Here is a 16,558-nt window from a genome sequence, read left to right on the forward strand (position 1 = left end):
TCGAAAGTATCAGTTAAGGAGCTTCAAGTTCTCTCATCTTCCACACACCAGAACACCTCAGATATTGATTGGATTGGTCTGGATCCTAGAATCCTAGGACAAGCACAGTTTCAGTTTTCTTAGTCCTAACCATCATTCCCCTTCAGTTAGGCAAATGAATGTCACTTGATGCTTGGTTAATCCAATGAAGAAGCAGAAATTCAGGAAAAATTCAGAGTCTGGGATTCATAGCTAGCTATCATTTACATAGTACTTTACAAATATTATCTCATTTGATCCTCATAACAACTCTGAGAGGCAAGTGTTATTATTTTTCCCATTTTACAGAGGAGGAACATGAGGCAAACTTTTTCATGGTCACACACCTACTAAATGTCTGAGGCCTAATTTGAACCCAGTTCTTCCTGAATCCAGGTCTAGTCCTCTATCCACCATGCTACCTAGTTGTCTTTCTTTGTAGAGTTTTGTATGTTTTCCTTGTATCATCTGGTTTGTTGTTGGTTCCCAATATAGACACTGCCATCGGATGTTCTGCGGGTAGTGTTAAATCACTGATAGGGAGATGTGGAAATCCTTTGGAATCTGAAATTCACAGGATGGAGGAGGTCAAGGATGAAACATTATTCTCCCTGTTCCCAAAATTACTCTCAAAGCTTTAGCTGGAAAGCTTCTACCTTATATTTTCAGATGCTCAAATCTTTTATTCTTTTTGGTTTGATGGTTTTATGTTGCCCCAGAAGTCATGGCTACATGCCTCAGCCAAATCAAGTAGACTTTTTGTTGTTCCTGGGGAGCTGTCCAGCCTTGTTTGTCCCTAGAGAACAGTAGAGGAGGGTCCTCACCAGAAAAATATGTCAGAGCATAGAATCTGATTTAAATAGGGTGGAATGATTTGATTTATCTATTCAACCAATCCCAACCCATACTACTTGCCACAGCCAGGGTCCAGCCTCACTAGTGGCTTCAGGGGTTCTCAGCAGGTGGCAAATGGTTAGTCAAGAAGATAAAAAATGGAAGACACCTCTGCATGTAAATCAGCCAGGGGCAAGCTTTGCATCTGGTGGCTGCTCCCCCATGCCCAGGTCTTGTCCTTAATTTTTAAACCCATTTTCTTGGCACACAGATACATTGCCTAACACACATTTTCAAATAAAGATAATTGGAAAAGTGATACATTAACTTTTAACAAATCACTTGATTAACATTATGAGATCATTCTATATTCTTGTATTGTGATTACAGAGTTTGACAGGATGAATAAAGATTCTACCTAAGATAAATGATTTTGTCACAGGTAGCTTAATTGTTTCATTACCATGTGAGGAGCTTGAGCTTACAAACAATCAAGGAAATTTACTTATTACTTTTAATAAAAAGAAATAATCAACCAGAAACTCTTAAAGACAATTCAACAATCACAGTACTGAGCCTGAAGGATTAGAGGAGTATGGAGAACACAATACAGATGAATTACCAGGCTGATCATTTTTCAGAGTTAGTAGAGAGTTTCTATCTAGGGGAGTTTCTGGTGAGTGAAATCAAGTCACTGAGGCATGGTGAGGCTTGGTGTATCTGCACGTTTTATATAGACCTTTATGATTGATTTGTGTACTGACTCTGGGAGAATAAGTTTCTGTGAGTGGGGATATTCTGAGCTTGGCTTGTGGTTATTGGTTTGCTGGGAATTATGTACCTAAGTCAAAGTTAACCTGTGATAGTCTTTTTGGGCTTGGATTTTGGAGTCTGATCCTTTGGTGATATTTTGGGGAAATAGAGTGTAAGTATTTTGCTCTTATATTATTCCTTCTGAGGCTAGGGAGGGGATAACAATCACGTCAATTCCATTAGTAAGGGATGTTAATGAGAGAAGTTATGCAGAGGGGGTTGAGTGGGCAAGTCCATCCTGTCAAAGAGCCACTTTGTGACTTCTTGGTTATCACGTGTGACTTTGTCAAGGTGTTGTGGCTTGATGGCTCCCAGCAACTACTCAATCAGTTATTGCTTCCATATTCCTTTGTTTATAGATACTTGTGGGGCAGTGACACACTTCTTTGTATGAATTCAAAGAATTCATCTATTTGCTCTCCCTTGTCCAACTTGTAAAGTCCCTGATCTTTCCTACAAATTGAAATCAGATGACCTAATATTGTATTTTTCCATTTTATTAATTGGTCTTGTTTGACTAATTGTTTTTAAAACCTTTACCTTCCATCTTAGAATCTATACTGTGCATTGGTTCCAAAGTAGAAGAGTGGTAAGGGCTAGGTAATGGGGGTGCTCTGGGTCACACAACTAAGGAAGTGTCTGAGGCCAGATATGAACTCAGGATCTCCCATCTCCTAGGCCTGACTATCAATCCACTGAGCCACCTTGCTTCCCCTTGATTAATTGTTTTTAATCTATAGAAGTCTGTCTCCTACTATATTTGGGATCTAGCCCTAATTTGAAGAAGGGGACTAGTCCTGATTTGTTAGGCAATTGGCATACATTGCTTTACAAATCAATATGCTCAGAAGCTCAAACCTTTGTTTCCTCAGTCATTTCATCTTTTGCTCATTACACAACCAGTAGATCAGAAAGAGTATCTAATAGGAAGTGGTACTTGACTTACATTTTGAAAGAAGCTAGTGATTCTGCAAAATAGAGATAAGGAAGAAGCCCATTAAAGGCAAACAGGGCAAAAGATGAAAAGCCAAGTCCAGGGAAGAGCAAAGAAATAACTTTGGCTCAAACACAGAGTATTGATGGGGAGTAATGTGAGATCAGTTGAGAAAGATAACTTGGAATCCAGATTTCAGAAGACTTGATGTGTTGTACCAAAGAATTTATATTTAATGCTAGAGACAAGAGAGACTCAAAGAATCTTCTTAAATAAGAAAGCAACAAGGTCAGACATGCTTTAGGAATATCATTTTGTAAATCTGGGTCAAAATACAGAGGAGAAAGATGATACTGGAGGCAAGAAATCCATCTGGGAACTATAATAAGAGTAGTGATGAGAGATGATGAGGAGTGAGTAGGTGAAGAAAAGGGAACAGGTAAAAGATCTGTTTTGGAGGTGGAATTCATAATGAGACTTGACAAATGACTGGGGATATGAAAGATAAAAGAGTGAAGGGCCAAAAATCATTTGAAGGGTGCACATTCAGAAACCACTGCTCCAATCTGAAGGATGAGTTGCTGCCTTAGCCTGTCAGGTCAGTTGTTGTCCTGGTGGAGGAAATGAAATCCCAGTAATTCCTGACACTAATTAGGAAGAGAGTTAGAGCTGACCACACCTAGGCAGAGGAGTGACTTCAGGGTCATCATTGATTCCTTTTCTTCTCTTTCTGTTTCCCACCTATAAGGGAACTAGAGCCCCTTTTCCATTTAGAGAGAACTTAGCCAACTATGCCAGGGACAGCTAGGTGGTACAGTGGATAGAGTGCCAGGTCTAAAGTCAGGAAGACTCATCTTCTTGAGTTAAAATTTGGCCTTACACTTATTAACTGTAAGATTATAAGCAAGTCACTTAACTCTCCTTGCTTCAGTTTTGTCATTTGTAAAATGAGCTGAAGAAGGGAATGGAAATCCACTGCAGTATCTTTGGTAAGAAAACTCCAAATGGGGTCACAAAGAGTCAGACATGACTGAACAATGACAGGAGCCAAATTCTGATGTTTCCAGGGGAATGTTGGGTGGGTGGAGGAATGAAGTCAAAAGTATGATGACTGGAAGTCCTTGAAATTAAGTCTGACCCATACATGTATGGAATTTTCATTATAGGTCACTGGTTATATTTTGACTGGAGTCCTTCAGATCCAGTAGAGATAATGATGGGTTTGGAACTGGTGAAGCCTGATGCTTCTTACTACCTGTCTGATGCTGGTCAAGTCCCTTCATCTCTATGGACCTCAGTTTACCTAGATGTAAAATGAGGGTGTTAGGCTAGATGGATGACCTTTAATATTCTTTTCCTCTTTAGACTTCTTATTCCATAACCTCTAACATTGTAGATGTTGTTCATTAATGTCTAACTCTTCATGATCCTATTTGGGATTTTCTTGGCAAAGATACTGGGATGGTGTGGTTTCCCATGTCCTTCTTCAGCTCATTTGACAGATGAGGATACTGAGGTGAACAGAGTGAAGTGACTTTTCCAGGATCACATAGCTAGTAAGTGCCTGAGGCCAGATTTGAAATTGGGAAGAGGAATCTTCCTGATTTCAGACTCCGCTCTTTATTGTGTGAATTTAAAATAAACTATACCCCCTTATTCTGTTTGAAAGTCCATTTTTGGGCAGTATCAACCCCACCCTTTGACTAAGCACTGAGTGGCTCCCTGGCATTCTGGCTTTAGGGAGGGGTGACTGAAGTCCCCATGCAATGGGTGGAGTATTAAAAAGTCAAAACTCGGACCCAAACTGAGCTTAAATATTTCCAACCTGAGAGTACCAGGAGGAGTGATGAAAACTGGCTTCATAAAAGAAGGGATGCAGGAAGTGTGGGCTCTTTGGTTGGACATTCATCACTCTCTCCATTTTGGGGGGTGGCATTTAACTCTTGGTTCTCAGGGACTGGAGACACTTGCTGGTTGCAGCAGCTTTTGGCAGATGAGCCTATACAGTGTGTGAAATGGCTATTAATTAGATATGACTAGCTGATCATGTGATCTCTCTCTCTCTCTCTCTCTCTCTCTCTCTCTCTCTCTCTCCCTCCCTCCCTCCCTCCCTCCCTCTCTCTCTCTCTCTCTCTCTCTCTCTCTCTCTCTCTCTCTCTCTCTCTGTTTCTGTCTCTCTGTCTCTCCCTCTCTGTCTCTTCCTTTCCCTCTCCCTCTCTGCCTCTCTCTCTCTCTGTTTCTCTCTGTTTCTTTCTCTCCCTCTCATCTCCCTCTCTGTCTCTCCCCCATCTCCATCTCTCTCCATCTCCTCCCCTCTCCCCTCTATCTCTCTCTCACACACATACCTCTTTACTAATAAATACTAATAAATTAATAAAGTCTTCAGAGAATTCTAATCATCACCCTATCTGCTGTGGCACCCCACTGCCCAGACCTCTAAAGTTCCCAGTTTAGAAACTATGATCCCACAGTCTTGATCTTTGATTCACTCCCTAAGGCCTGACCCCGTGTTTTGCGTATATAAAAGACCATTAAAAAGTTTATTGTTGATAATGAGGAAAAGACCACTGCCCAAAGGGAGCAGAGACTAAGGGAGGCCATTTGGAGGCAAGGGGTTTGATACAGCCTTGAAGGATGGATAGAATACCAAAAGTGGGAGGTCGAAGGGTAGGAGATAGCATTCCAGGCTCAGGCAATTGCACAAATAAAGTGAGTAGGGAAGGCACAGGCCATGTTCAATTAGAAACCTGGTTTTGTTAGAGCATTTGAGGGACCAGGAATACTGTAAGATAAGACCGAAAGGGTCACTTCAAGCCAGATAGGGGTGTTTACATGCCTGACTGACTGGAGCCACTTGGTAGTGAAGAAACCTGGTGGGTTTTTGAGACATGGAATGACCAGTGAGGATTTAGGAACCTCCACCTGGCCTGGATGGGTAGGATATATTGGTGGGATTGGTAGGAATGGGTGTGAGTCTGTGTGTGAAAGATTCTTCCCCTTTCCTCATCCCCCCAGTTGGGCTTCTGTCCATATTCCACATGAACCTGACCTGTCCATTCACCCCAGGAAAATTTGGGGATTTCCAAGGATCATAGGAATGAAATAATTTTTACTAAGGCAGCAGCTCCCGCCCAGGAGACTCCTCTATCTCTTCTGCCTCCAGGAAGGAGCATTCTAGAGCTCAGAGTGAGGAGCTGACACCTCCCACTTATTCAGCAGGATAAAAATCCCGGCAGTCCCACAAGGGCCTATTGGAGCCTCTAAGAGCTGAAGGTGTCACAGCTCAGGTGCCCAGGGACATAGGAACAAGGCAGTAACAGGTGAAGATACTTGCTCTTTGTGCCTAGCTGTGACTGTATTCTTCTCTCACTGCTGGGTCCTGTAGGAGAGGATGGGGCCCAGCTAACCCCTGGCCAGGGAGGAAATATGATGGTTTCTTAGTGTGAGGTCCAGCTGGGCCCATGGGGTAGCACAGCCCTTGCCCGCCCGTGGAATATGGACATTTAAGGATGTTGAGCTTGGTTCTATGTAGGAACTTCTGGTACTAGATTTATTCAGAAAAGGCTTTGGGGGCTTGGCGGGGTAGGAGTGGGGTTGGAAACATTGTGCGGCTTTCTGGAAATGGGGGTGCTTTGGAAGCCTGGTTGGCTGTCCCCATCTGTTGTTCTGAGGGTCTGGCCGGAATCTCATCAATCTAATATTCAGTCATGGGAGGATAAACTTTGGGGGAAGTTAGAAGTTTACTTGCTTGGGTTTCTTTCCAGGCCAGGCCCCAAGGAAAGTTCTTCATATCACTGACCCTTGTCTTGCTTCTACAGATCTGAGGAGACTTTGAAATGAATGAAGAGGGCGGCGGAAAAAGTTGTAAGTTAACGTCCTTGGGATGTCATGGGCTCCTCTGCTAGCAGGAAGAGAATTTATGTTTATCCTGGGATGAGGAGGTTTAAAAATCCACTCTCAGGATTCCTGAATGTTTCTCATCCTAAAGAGGAGGTAGATTTAGTACATTTTCCCACATTCCCTATTCTTCCTTCTTTCTCTACTTCTTTCCTTCCTTTGTTCCTTCCTTCCTTCGTTCCTTTGTTCCTTCATTCCTTCGTTCCTTCCTTCCTTCGTTCCTTTGTTCCTTCCTTCGTTCCTACATTCGTTCATTCGTTCGTTCCTTCATTCCTTTGTTTGTTCCTTCGTTTGGTCATTCGTTTGTTCGTTCGTTCGTTCATTCCTTCCTTCCTTCATTCCTTCGTTCCTTCGTTCCTTTGTTCCTTCGTTCCTTCGTTCGTTCGTTCGTTCGTTCGTTCGTTCCTTCCTTCCTTCCTTCCTTCCTTCCTTCCTTCCTTCCTTCCTTCCTTCGTTCCTTCCTTCCTTCGTTCGTTCCTTCCTTCCTTCCTTCCTTCCTTCCTTCCTTCCTTCCTTCCTTCCTTCCTTCCTTCCTTCCTTCCTTCCTTCTTTCCTTCCTTCCCTCCCTCCTTCCCTTCCTTCTAATATGAAATTTATTCCTCAGCAACTCTAATTCCTAAAAGGCACTTGGCAAGTTAACTTGGCTTAATAGTGTGATTAATAATAAATCCCCAGGAGCTCTCTAATTTGTATAACCTTAGTGTCTATTTCCTGGGACAGGTAGTTTCTACAACAATGAAATCTCAGCTCTGGGTCTAGCCTCCTACTGCTCCACTTCCTCCTCCCCCCCCAAAAAAATTTTCTGTTTATATCCATAATGCTCATCACCTTTAATTTAAAAGGATACACTAATAGAATAACATTATGTGAGCAAAATAATTTCATGATAATTCAAGGCTTGGAAACAAAAATAGTCCATCTTCCCTCCATGCTTGTGAGAATCTTTGGAGGTAATGGATAGGGAACTAGCCTTCAAGTCATGAAGAACCAGCTTCAAATCTTGCCTGGCTGGCTCTTGTGACTGGGGAATATCACAGTGTCTTGGTGCCCACAGCACTGCTGTGAGGCTGAGTAACAGAGTTCTTGTCCTCTGTGGAGTGAGTTTCCACGTTAGGGAACTCCCTAGATGAATGAAATCACAGGTCCAGATCAAAAAACATCCATCATACTTAGCTTACTAACCACTGCACGTGAGCAATTTTAGAATATTGGAGAATGAATGGGATATATTTTTTGGTTGTCTCTAGTAATTTCCTGTGTGTGAAGGAAAAGGTGAGGTTCACCTTGATTAATATTTCTTTGATGATTAGTGATTCAGAATAAGCTTTTGTGTTGTAAATAGTTGGCATTTTTTTCCAAAGCTGTTTTTTTCATATTCTTTAAAAAAAATTCTTACTGTCTGATTGTATATTGGTTCCAAGGCAGAACAGTGGTAAAGGGCTAGACAATGGGGGTTAAGTGACTTGCCCAGGGTCACACAGCTAGGAAGAGTCCGAGGACAGATTTGAAACCAAGACTTCCCATCTCCAAGCCTGACTTTCTATCCATTGAGTCGCCTAGCTTTCCCTGTTCATATCCGTTGAGAAACAGTCAGCAGGCATTTCTACAGTGCATAAACTATACAGGTCAGGGGATTAGTTACTCAGAAGACTTGTACTCATTAGCTACTATGATAACTCTATGATATTATCAATGTGAATATTGATTGCTTCCAGAGGTATAGACCAGAACCTCTCCACACTAGGTTGGTCTGTGAGATTCTTGATTTCTTTCCATGGTTATTTAGTTGCCCATGTCTTCTTTTAGGTCTTTTATATTATATGGCTCCCAGCATGACATAGAGATTGCTCATCTATTACCTCTTGTTTTCTTAACATTACTGGTCATGTGTTTTTCTGGCCATACGTGTTATAGAGGACATCTCTTTCAACACTTCTTGCATACTCACCTTAATTTCTAGGATTACATGGTCACTCTAATATATGATGTAGGGCTAGATTGTTTTGGTGGCATGATACTCCTTGCAACACCTCATAGCTTTTTCCCTTCCTCCAAACTGAGTATATCCCAAGGCACTGGCATCAAATGAAAGTTATTTAGCTTGGCTTTGGGCTGGATTTTTCCCAGCTCCCCCACTTTTTTCTTTCTAGTAGTTGCTATAGAGAAAGATGGGATAATCTTTCAATCAGTCAAAACAAAAGTTTACTAAGTAGTTGTTACAGGAGGGCATCTAATAGAAACTTACTAAAAACATAATTTGTCCCAGGCACCATGCTAAGCATAGGGCCTTGTTAGTGAACCTATGGCACGTGTGCTGGAGGGGGCTGCTCCCCACCCCCTTTCTATATGTGTGAGGATATTCCTCACTTTACACCCCCCCCCCTTGGCCCAGCAGCCCAGTGGAAGTGCTTCCTTCTTCCCCTGTCTAGGTAAGGGAGTGGCTCATATGTGGCATGAGAGTTACAGTCTCTTAGTCTCTAAAAGGTTTGCCATCACTGGCAGCGGAAATATATATTAAAAAGAGACAAAAGATAGTCTCTGCCTTCATGGAGCTTACACTCTTAATAGGGGAGACAACATGCAAACAACCATATACAGAAAATATACAGACAGGATAAATTGGGGATAATCTCAGAGGGAAGGCACTAGCACAAAGGAAATACATTGTACTAGAAACTAGGGATACAAAGACAGAAGTGGTTCCTGACCTCAAGGAACTTACATTCTATTGGGTACAGAATAAGATATCTATCTATGTGTCTATTAATCTATTTATGTATGCATATATGTATGTATCTAGCTATTTATATAGTCATCTAGATATCTTTCTAGCTATGTGCGTATATAACCATTCATCTACCAACATAGCTATACATATAGGGATATAGTATATACATGTAATATATATGTGTGATATATACATGCATGTAATATGTGTATAAACATACATATATTGATATGTGTGCATTATACTATTATATTATATGTAACATTCCCTTTTACAAAACCTTCCTTATCCCCTGTCCCTTTTCAATCATCAACAATCCCTTTTAATTATTACAGTGTCTATATATACATTACTATATATATATATGTAATATATATATTACAGTGTCCTCTTTTCCCCTGGAACATCGTAGCTCTCTACTTTTCTTTACAGAAAAATGTAGGCCATGTTCATATATAAAACCTTTTAGGATCTTTGTTCCATTGACCCCAGTCTGTCTTGATCCAATGGCCAGCAGTTAATTAAGGCAACTTTAGTCTTCATTAATTAACTACACTTGCATTTTATCCATTTCTTTTTAGTTTCTGGAGAACAACCTCGCCAGAGAATAGTTCATGACATGGAGCAGCAAGTATGGGTCCTTCAGGGGAAGATCCTTATAGGAACTCCCCTGAATGAAAATGTGATCCCAGGTAAGTGACACACTGATTCCTAGGGTCTCTTCCTCTGAGGCAGTCTTATTCCTTGGGGGACGGTGGGTGTCCCTCGGGACAGGTTCCAGAAACCTTTTCAACTCCAGGAATGCCCTGGATTGTTCTCTAGGTCCCATACATGTGTGTGTCTGTGTGTGTGTGTGTGTGTGTGTGTGTGTGTGTGTGTGTGTGTGTGTGTGAGAGAGAGAGAGAGAGAGAGAGAGAGAGAGACAGACAGACAGACAGACAGACAGACAGAGAGACAGACAGAGAGACAGAGACAGAGATGGAGAAACAGAGACAGAAAAATATAGAAATAGAGAGCCAGAAAGACAAAAATATAGCAGACAGAGAAAGAGATAGACAGATGATGGATTTGTCTTTGGTATAGTAAAGAGTAGAAAAGAGGGAGAAAGAGAACACTGCATTGGGAGAATGGAGGAAAGCCTAGATTGGTTGACCTACAGTTATCACTCCTGAGTTAGAACTTTGGAATGTTCTAAAGCCAGAAAACCAAATAGAAGAAGGATGAAAAGGGAGGGTGAAAGAGGGAGGAGAAGAAGAAAAAAGGAAAGCAGAGTGTAATACAATCCCTATGTGGGTTACTAAGGCTTTGGTCAGAGACTCCTCCTCCTTAGCTCTCTCCCCAACATTCTACCTAAGAGGCTTGTCCTCAAGGGCCAGATTAAGGGGCCTCAGAGGCTACTTAGTTCAAACCCTTCATTTTACAAATAAAAATCCTGAAGCACAGATTAATTAACTGACTTGAGAATGTCACACAGAAAGTACAGAGGCAGGATCTGAATCCCAGGTCCCTTTTACTTAAGAATCAGTACTCTTTCTCCTGTACCCTCGAAGGACACTGTAAAGCACTTTGGCATCTTCCCACATTATTCTCACAACATTCCTTTAAAGTATGTTGGGCAGGCATTGCTATGTCCATTTTGCAGTGGAGGAAACTGAGTCCCAGGAGAACAAAGTGACATGTGTAAGGACACCAAATGAGAAAGATGTTGAACTGGGACTGAATTTCAATTTTCTTGCTGTGGAGGAGAGGGAACCAGGGTTAGATTTGGGTGGTTCCTATTTCAGGGTGAAGCCATTAGCTGCAGGTAGCTCAGCATCTATAAGATACTAGGTCTGTGTCTGGTTTTCTTTAGCAACATTCCTACTGGAGGTGAGAACTTTTGTTGCTCTTTTGTACCTGGTAGAGAGGAACAGTCTTGGCTTATATGGCCAGATAGTGTCTTTGATGGAAAGGATTGGGAATGGATGAAGATGAAGGCTCAAAAGGCCAACCTGGCCTCTGTCCTATAGGCTTCTAGAGGTTTTATGGAGATAAGAACTAAGATGGGAGCCTATGGAAGGAGACATTGCTGAGCCAGGATCCCTCATTACTGGGGAATGCAGAAGGTGAGGAAACAAGAGGATCAGGCTAGTAGGGAGTGAGGTGCTGGAGTCTCCAGAGTCAATGTAACACAGAGGAGATACCCAGGAATCCAGACCCTCCTCCTTAGCCTCTGTGCTTCAGTTGGAAGGGACCTAGAAGGAGCCTTACTCCATCTCCATCTCCTAGAACAGATCCTACCTCCTGAGTCTTGTTTTCTGGCCCCTTTCTGTGTCTGATGCATCATTTCATCCTGTCTCCTTGTTTTCCCAGAAAAAATCCTTACCATATCATGCAGAGATGACGCCTACGTTAATAAAGACAAAGGCAATGCTATTTACATGGGAGTGAAATCTAATGGCCTCGCTCTGTCCTGTGTTGACAGTGGAGGGCAGGCCACCTTAAAGCTGGAGGTGAGTCTCAGAGAGTCACAGTACTTTGGAATGGGAAGGCATATTAGCATTTGCTAATTTGAACCAACATGAAAAAATATCTCTCTCTTCTACAACCTTCCTGATCAGCTTCCTCTTGAAGTTCTCCAGTAATGGGCAACTCACTATCTTTGGACCATTCCATTTGGGACCACTGTAATTGTTTGGAAGTTATTCCTTGCATCAGTATACATCTGCTTCTTGGCAGCTTTAGAATCTTTCTTTTGTTCTTCCCTCTGGCACCAAATACAAGTCTTTCTTGTAAGATAACCTTTGGAAACTCACAGTCTTGTCTCCATTAAAAAAGACCAGTTTACTCTTCCTTTAGTTCATCTAGCTATGGCACCCTTCGAAAGCCCTTCACAATCACAGGTGTCCCTTGGACAAACTCCAACTTGTCTTCTTAGATACTATGCATTTATTTCTTCCTTTAAATTTCATTTTTCAGATAGGAAACATTTATTTTCTCTCCCTCCAATATCTCCTTCCCACACTATGAAAACCACAAATTTTATATTATTTAATGGTATATTCATAATGGTTAAAATTCAATATAGAGTCACTTAGGCTAAGTGTCCCTAATGCCCATAGAGGCAGATATACAGGCAAAAAAAGAGTTTGTCCATTTCCACTATTAATTCTGTGTTCAGAAGACAAGGTTTGCCACTTCTTGATTACTTGAATTGTAGATCTGCTGCGGGGACCTTGACTCATTTTCCTTCTGCTGCCTTTGATAGTTAATACTAGGTTTTTCTACCAGTTTGTGGTCCTGATAAAGAAAGTCCTTCTATCCAAGTCTACTATCATTAAAGGACACAGAGAACTTTTCTGCCATATCTGGATCTGATCAGGAATGCCCAACCCTATATTTGGCAACAATTACCTGTTCTTAACCAAGCCCATTTTGAGATTACATAATCTTTGAGCATGTTCCCTCCCTGACCTATCCCTCTCCCTTGTTCTGGGTGAGTTTTTTCCTTATGTGGACAACCTACATTGACTATACCTAAAAATGTGTCTCATAGAGCACTGAGTTTATCAACCTATGTTTTCCTATTAATGCACATAGAAGCAGGTATGAATATAGCATCTGAATCCAAAAAAATTCTATCCACTCCCGAGTCTGGCCTTATCTAACCAACAGAAGATTTGTTCATTTATAAGAAGCTAATATGAATATGTCCTATGAGTTTGTATATCATTTAATAAACAAAATACACGGAGTAGAGATACATCAAACAAAGAGGGAGCAAAGAAAAAGACCCAACCCAGAATCCATTTCTGGAGAAAAAAAGGAAATGAAGCAGGGTTCCTTTAAGACCCCTCCACCTATTGTACAGAGGCTAAAGAAGAAGACTTAAATCATCTCACTAATACAGAAAGTTGGTCTGATACAACCTGTTCTGAGAATAGTTCCTTGAAAAAATTATTTCATTAATTTCATTCTTATCCATAGAGCCTAGCACAGTGTCTGCTAAATAATAGATCCTCAATGAATGCCTGTGATTGATTGAGGAAGTCTTGCTGACTCCTTGTGATCACTGTTTCCTTTTCTAAATGTTCATCAACCATTCCTTTAATTATATGATCTCACTTTTTGCCAAGAACCAGATTCAAGATCACTGTCATCTAGATGGCAGACTCCTTCATTTTTTGAAAATCAAGGCAATATTTATTCAACTCCAGTTCTACAGTATTACTTCCAATTTCCACAGCCTTTCAAAAAGTATGGATAATGGTTCAGCAGTAACATCTGCCAGACCTTTTGGTATCATAATGTAATCCTTTTTGAATTGGTTACTCGAATCAGTTTGCCTTGATCAAAGACAACCAGGTAGTCTCTCTCCCTGTTTCTTTGGAGTAGGATATTTTTTTCAAAGTCAAAGATTGTTCTCTATTTTAGAAAAAGCAGGTGAGAGACAGACAGGCAGACAGACAGATGGGGGAGAGAGACAGAGACAGAGACGGAGATACAGAGAGAGAAAGGGTAGCTCTCCCTTTTGTTCATCACTGATCATCATCTCATCCCTTCTAAGCATTTTTCTTCCTTCATTAGTCTCCCTTGTGCTTTCAATATAAAACGCAATCTGTTTTTTTAATTGTCATTAGTCTTCCTTATCAATCAACTCATTCTGCACCTCGGTGCTCCTCATACTTTTTTCTTTAATTCCCATTACCACCCTTTGCATCCCTCCTTTTTTTTTGGTGGTTTTGTTTTTGTTGTTTTTCTTTTTTTGCCAGTTGACTGCTAGGTCTCATGTGAATTCATTTTTTTCCTTCCTTCTTTGGATTGTTTCTCTTTGGGCTGACAGGCTGCCATTTTCCTTTGATATTACGTTAATCCTTGGAATCCCACCTATCCTTTCTCTGAACCACTGCAATGTATTGTCCCCAAATCTAGGGTGCACTTTGGATGCTGTCCAGCCTTTGTGTCTGAAAGTTAAGTATAGGGAAGTAATATTTCCCTAACTTTGTCATCAATCCTCTTTTAATTAACCAGTCATTTATTCCTTATTGGTGAGAATTATATGCATAATGGTTGTCCCCTCACTCCTTCCTCTGCCTCTTGTTATTAAGGTAAGATAAGAAAGGACCATTAGCTACTGTGCTTTTGGTAGAGAAATTGCTCCATTTGGGGTCTGGATAATTGAAGCTCTCACATATGTTAGGCATCACTGTTTAGTTAATCCTTCTCTTTTCTCTCCATTTCATTGCTGAGATCAATCCCCCTAGAAGAGAATTACCCCTTTACCCCAGGGCATCTGCGATCTCACTGACGTGAATTTTCCTTCTAGTAATGTGGACTCCAGGTTATTTATGAGTACCCTTCTGAGTGTATCTGTTCCACTCTCTCCCATAAGCAAATTCTTCATAGAAGGCCAAAGCCTCCTCTCCTCTCTCTGCAAGAGATGGAGGGGGCAGCTGCATTGGCTTTCTTCTCTCCCCCTCAGCTTTTCTCCTCTAATAGACTTTTTCTTTCTTTTCCTCAGAAAAAGAACATAACAGACCTGTATAATTTGAAGAAGGCAGAGAAACCTTTTGTCTTTTACCTGAAAGAAACTGGCAGCACCGCTACCTTTGAGTCAGCTGCCTATCCTGACTGTTTCATCTGCAGTTCACTGGGAGGGCCTATCACACTGACCAAGGGCTCTGGGAAAGAAAAAAACACACACTTCCACCTAGAGGACACCCACTAGCCTGATTTAGGGTGAGCAGTCTCGGGGCAGGGAAGGTCTATCCTCTTCATACAGTTTTTTTTTTTCATTTCAAAAAGTTCTTTAACATAATGGTAGGGTTTTTTAACCCTTACTTTCCATTTTAGAATGAATATTAAGTATCAGTTCTAAGGTAGAAGAGTAGTAAGAGTTGGGCATTTCTGCCCAGGGTCATATAGCTAAGAAATTCCCGAGGTCAAATTTGAACCCAGGACCTCCTTTATCCAGATCTAGCTATCTATGAGCCAATTAGCTGCCCCTTAATTTTAGGTTGTTTTTTCATCCTCATGGAATCCTGGATCTAAGAAAAGTTACTTTTATTATCCTCATTTTACAAATGAGAAAGCCAAGGTTAGGGAGGCATGTGACCCATCTAAAGTCACATAGTTGGGAAGTGGAAGAGATCAGAGCTGAATTTGTTTTCTTTCTTTTTTTTTTTTTAAATAAAACCCTTACCTTCTGTCTTGGAGTCAATACTGTGTATTGGCTCCAAGGCAGAAGAATGGTAAGGGCTAGGCAATGGGGGTTAAGTGACTTGCCCAGGGTCACACAGCTGGGAAGTGTCTGAGGCCAGATTTGAACCTAGGACTTCCCATCTCTAGGCCTGGTTCTCAATCCACTGAGCTACCCAGCTGCCCCCATGAATTTGCTTTCTTGCCTCTCTGTCCACTGGTCTTCAAATCCCCCAGAACTTAAGTAGCTCTTCCTCTTCTCATGACTGATACTTGAACTCTGCTGACTTTTTCTTTTCCATCTCTTTTCCCATCTTTCTCTTTCAGGGTCCTCGTTGAGCTGTTCTCCCCTGAATCTGAAAGCCATTCCAAGAGTGGTGACTCCTGGGCCATCTCTGATTCATGTTTATTTTCCCCTGTAATGCCTAGGAACAGTATTTATGCTAGTTCCCTCATTATATCTAGCATTATCTCCTCCCACCAGGGAAGGATCTGTGCCAGTGGAATCCCTAGATATAGCTGGGGGGGGGGGGGAGACAATAGGGTTTCTTCTCTATTGGTACCAACTGTCACTTTCCTTGCTCAGTGACATGTCAGTGCTTATGGAGTTACAGATTTAGATTTGGAATGGACTTTAGAAGTGATTCAATCTTCACTGTGGCTTATTTTCAAGTGCTACCAAAGTCAGATTAAAATGTAATTGGGAAATGTGGAACAAAATCAATAAAAGTACAATACAATATTAGTTGTTGTTCATTCATGTATGACTTTTTTGAGACTTCATTTGGGGTTTTCTTGGCAAAGAATACAGTGGTTTGCCATTTCTTTCTCCAGCTCATTCTACAGATGTGGAGACTGAGTCAAACAGGGCTAAGTGATTTGCCCTCGGTCACACAGATAAGAAGTGTCTGAGGATAGATTTGAACTCAGGAAGATAAATCTTCCTGCTTTGTATATCTTTGGTTCATACCTAAATAAATCTGTGCATTTTCTCTAGACTGTAAGTTCCTTTAGGTGTGTACCCATTTCCACTTTATATTTTATATCTCCAGTGCCTACCATAATGCACGTATTATAGTAGCCCTTTAGTAACTAAATTATTGTGATGATGATGATGATGATGACGACGACAACGACGACTACAGTGAGCTCCTGGA

General features: G+C 41.3%; 1 protein-coding gene across 1 annotated transcript; it reads left to right on the plus strand.

The window, feature by feature from the left end:
* Positions 1–5,838: 5,838 nt before the first annotated feature.
* Positions 5,839–16,161, plus strand: LOC100026042 (interleukin-36 alpha-like). The gene is made up of 6 exons (XM_007477576.2): positions 5,839–5,919; positions 6,418–6,463; positions 9,806–9,916; positions 11,577–11,716; positions 14,725–14,942; positions 15,729–16,161. Exons 2-5 carry the CDS (start codon positions 6,436–6,438, stop codon positions 14,929–14,931), a joined length of 486 nt encoding a protein of 161 aa, XP_007477638.1. The 5' UTR covers positions 5,839–5,919; positions 6,418–6,435; the 3' UTR covers positions 14,932–14,942; positions 15,729–16,161.
* Positions 16,162–16,558: the final 397 nt, after the last annotated feature.

The sequence above is a fragment of the Monodelphis domestica genome, chromosome 1, assembly GCF_027887165.1.
Source record: "Monodelphis domestica isolate mMonDom1 chromosome 1, mMonDom1.pri, whole genome shotgun sequence".
NCBI lineage: Eukaryota > Metazoa > Chordata > Mammalia > Didelphimorphia > Didelphidae > Monodelphis > Monodelphis domestica.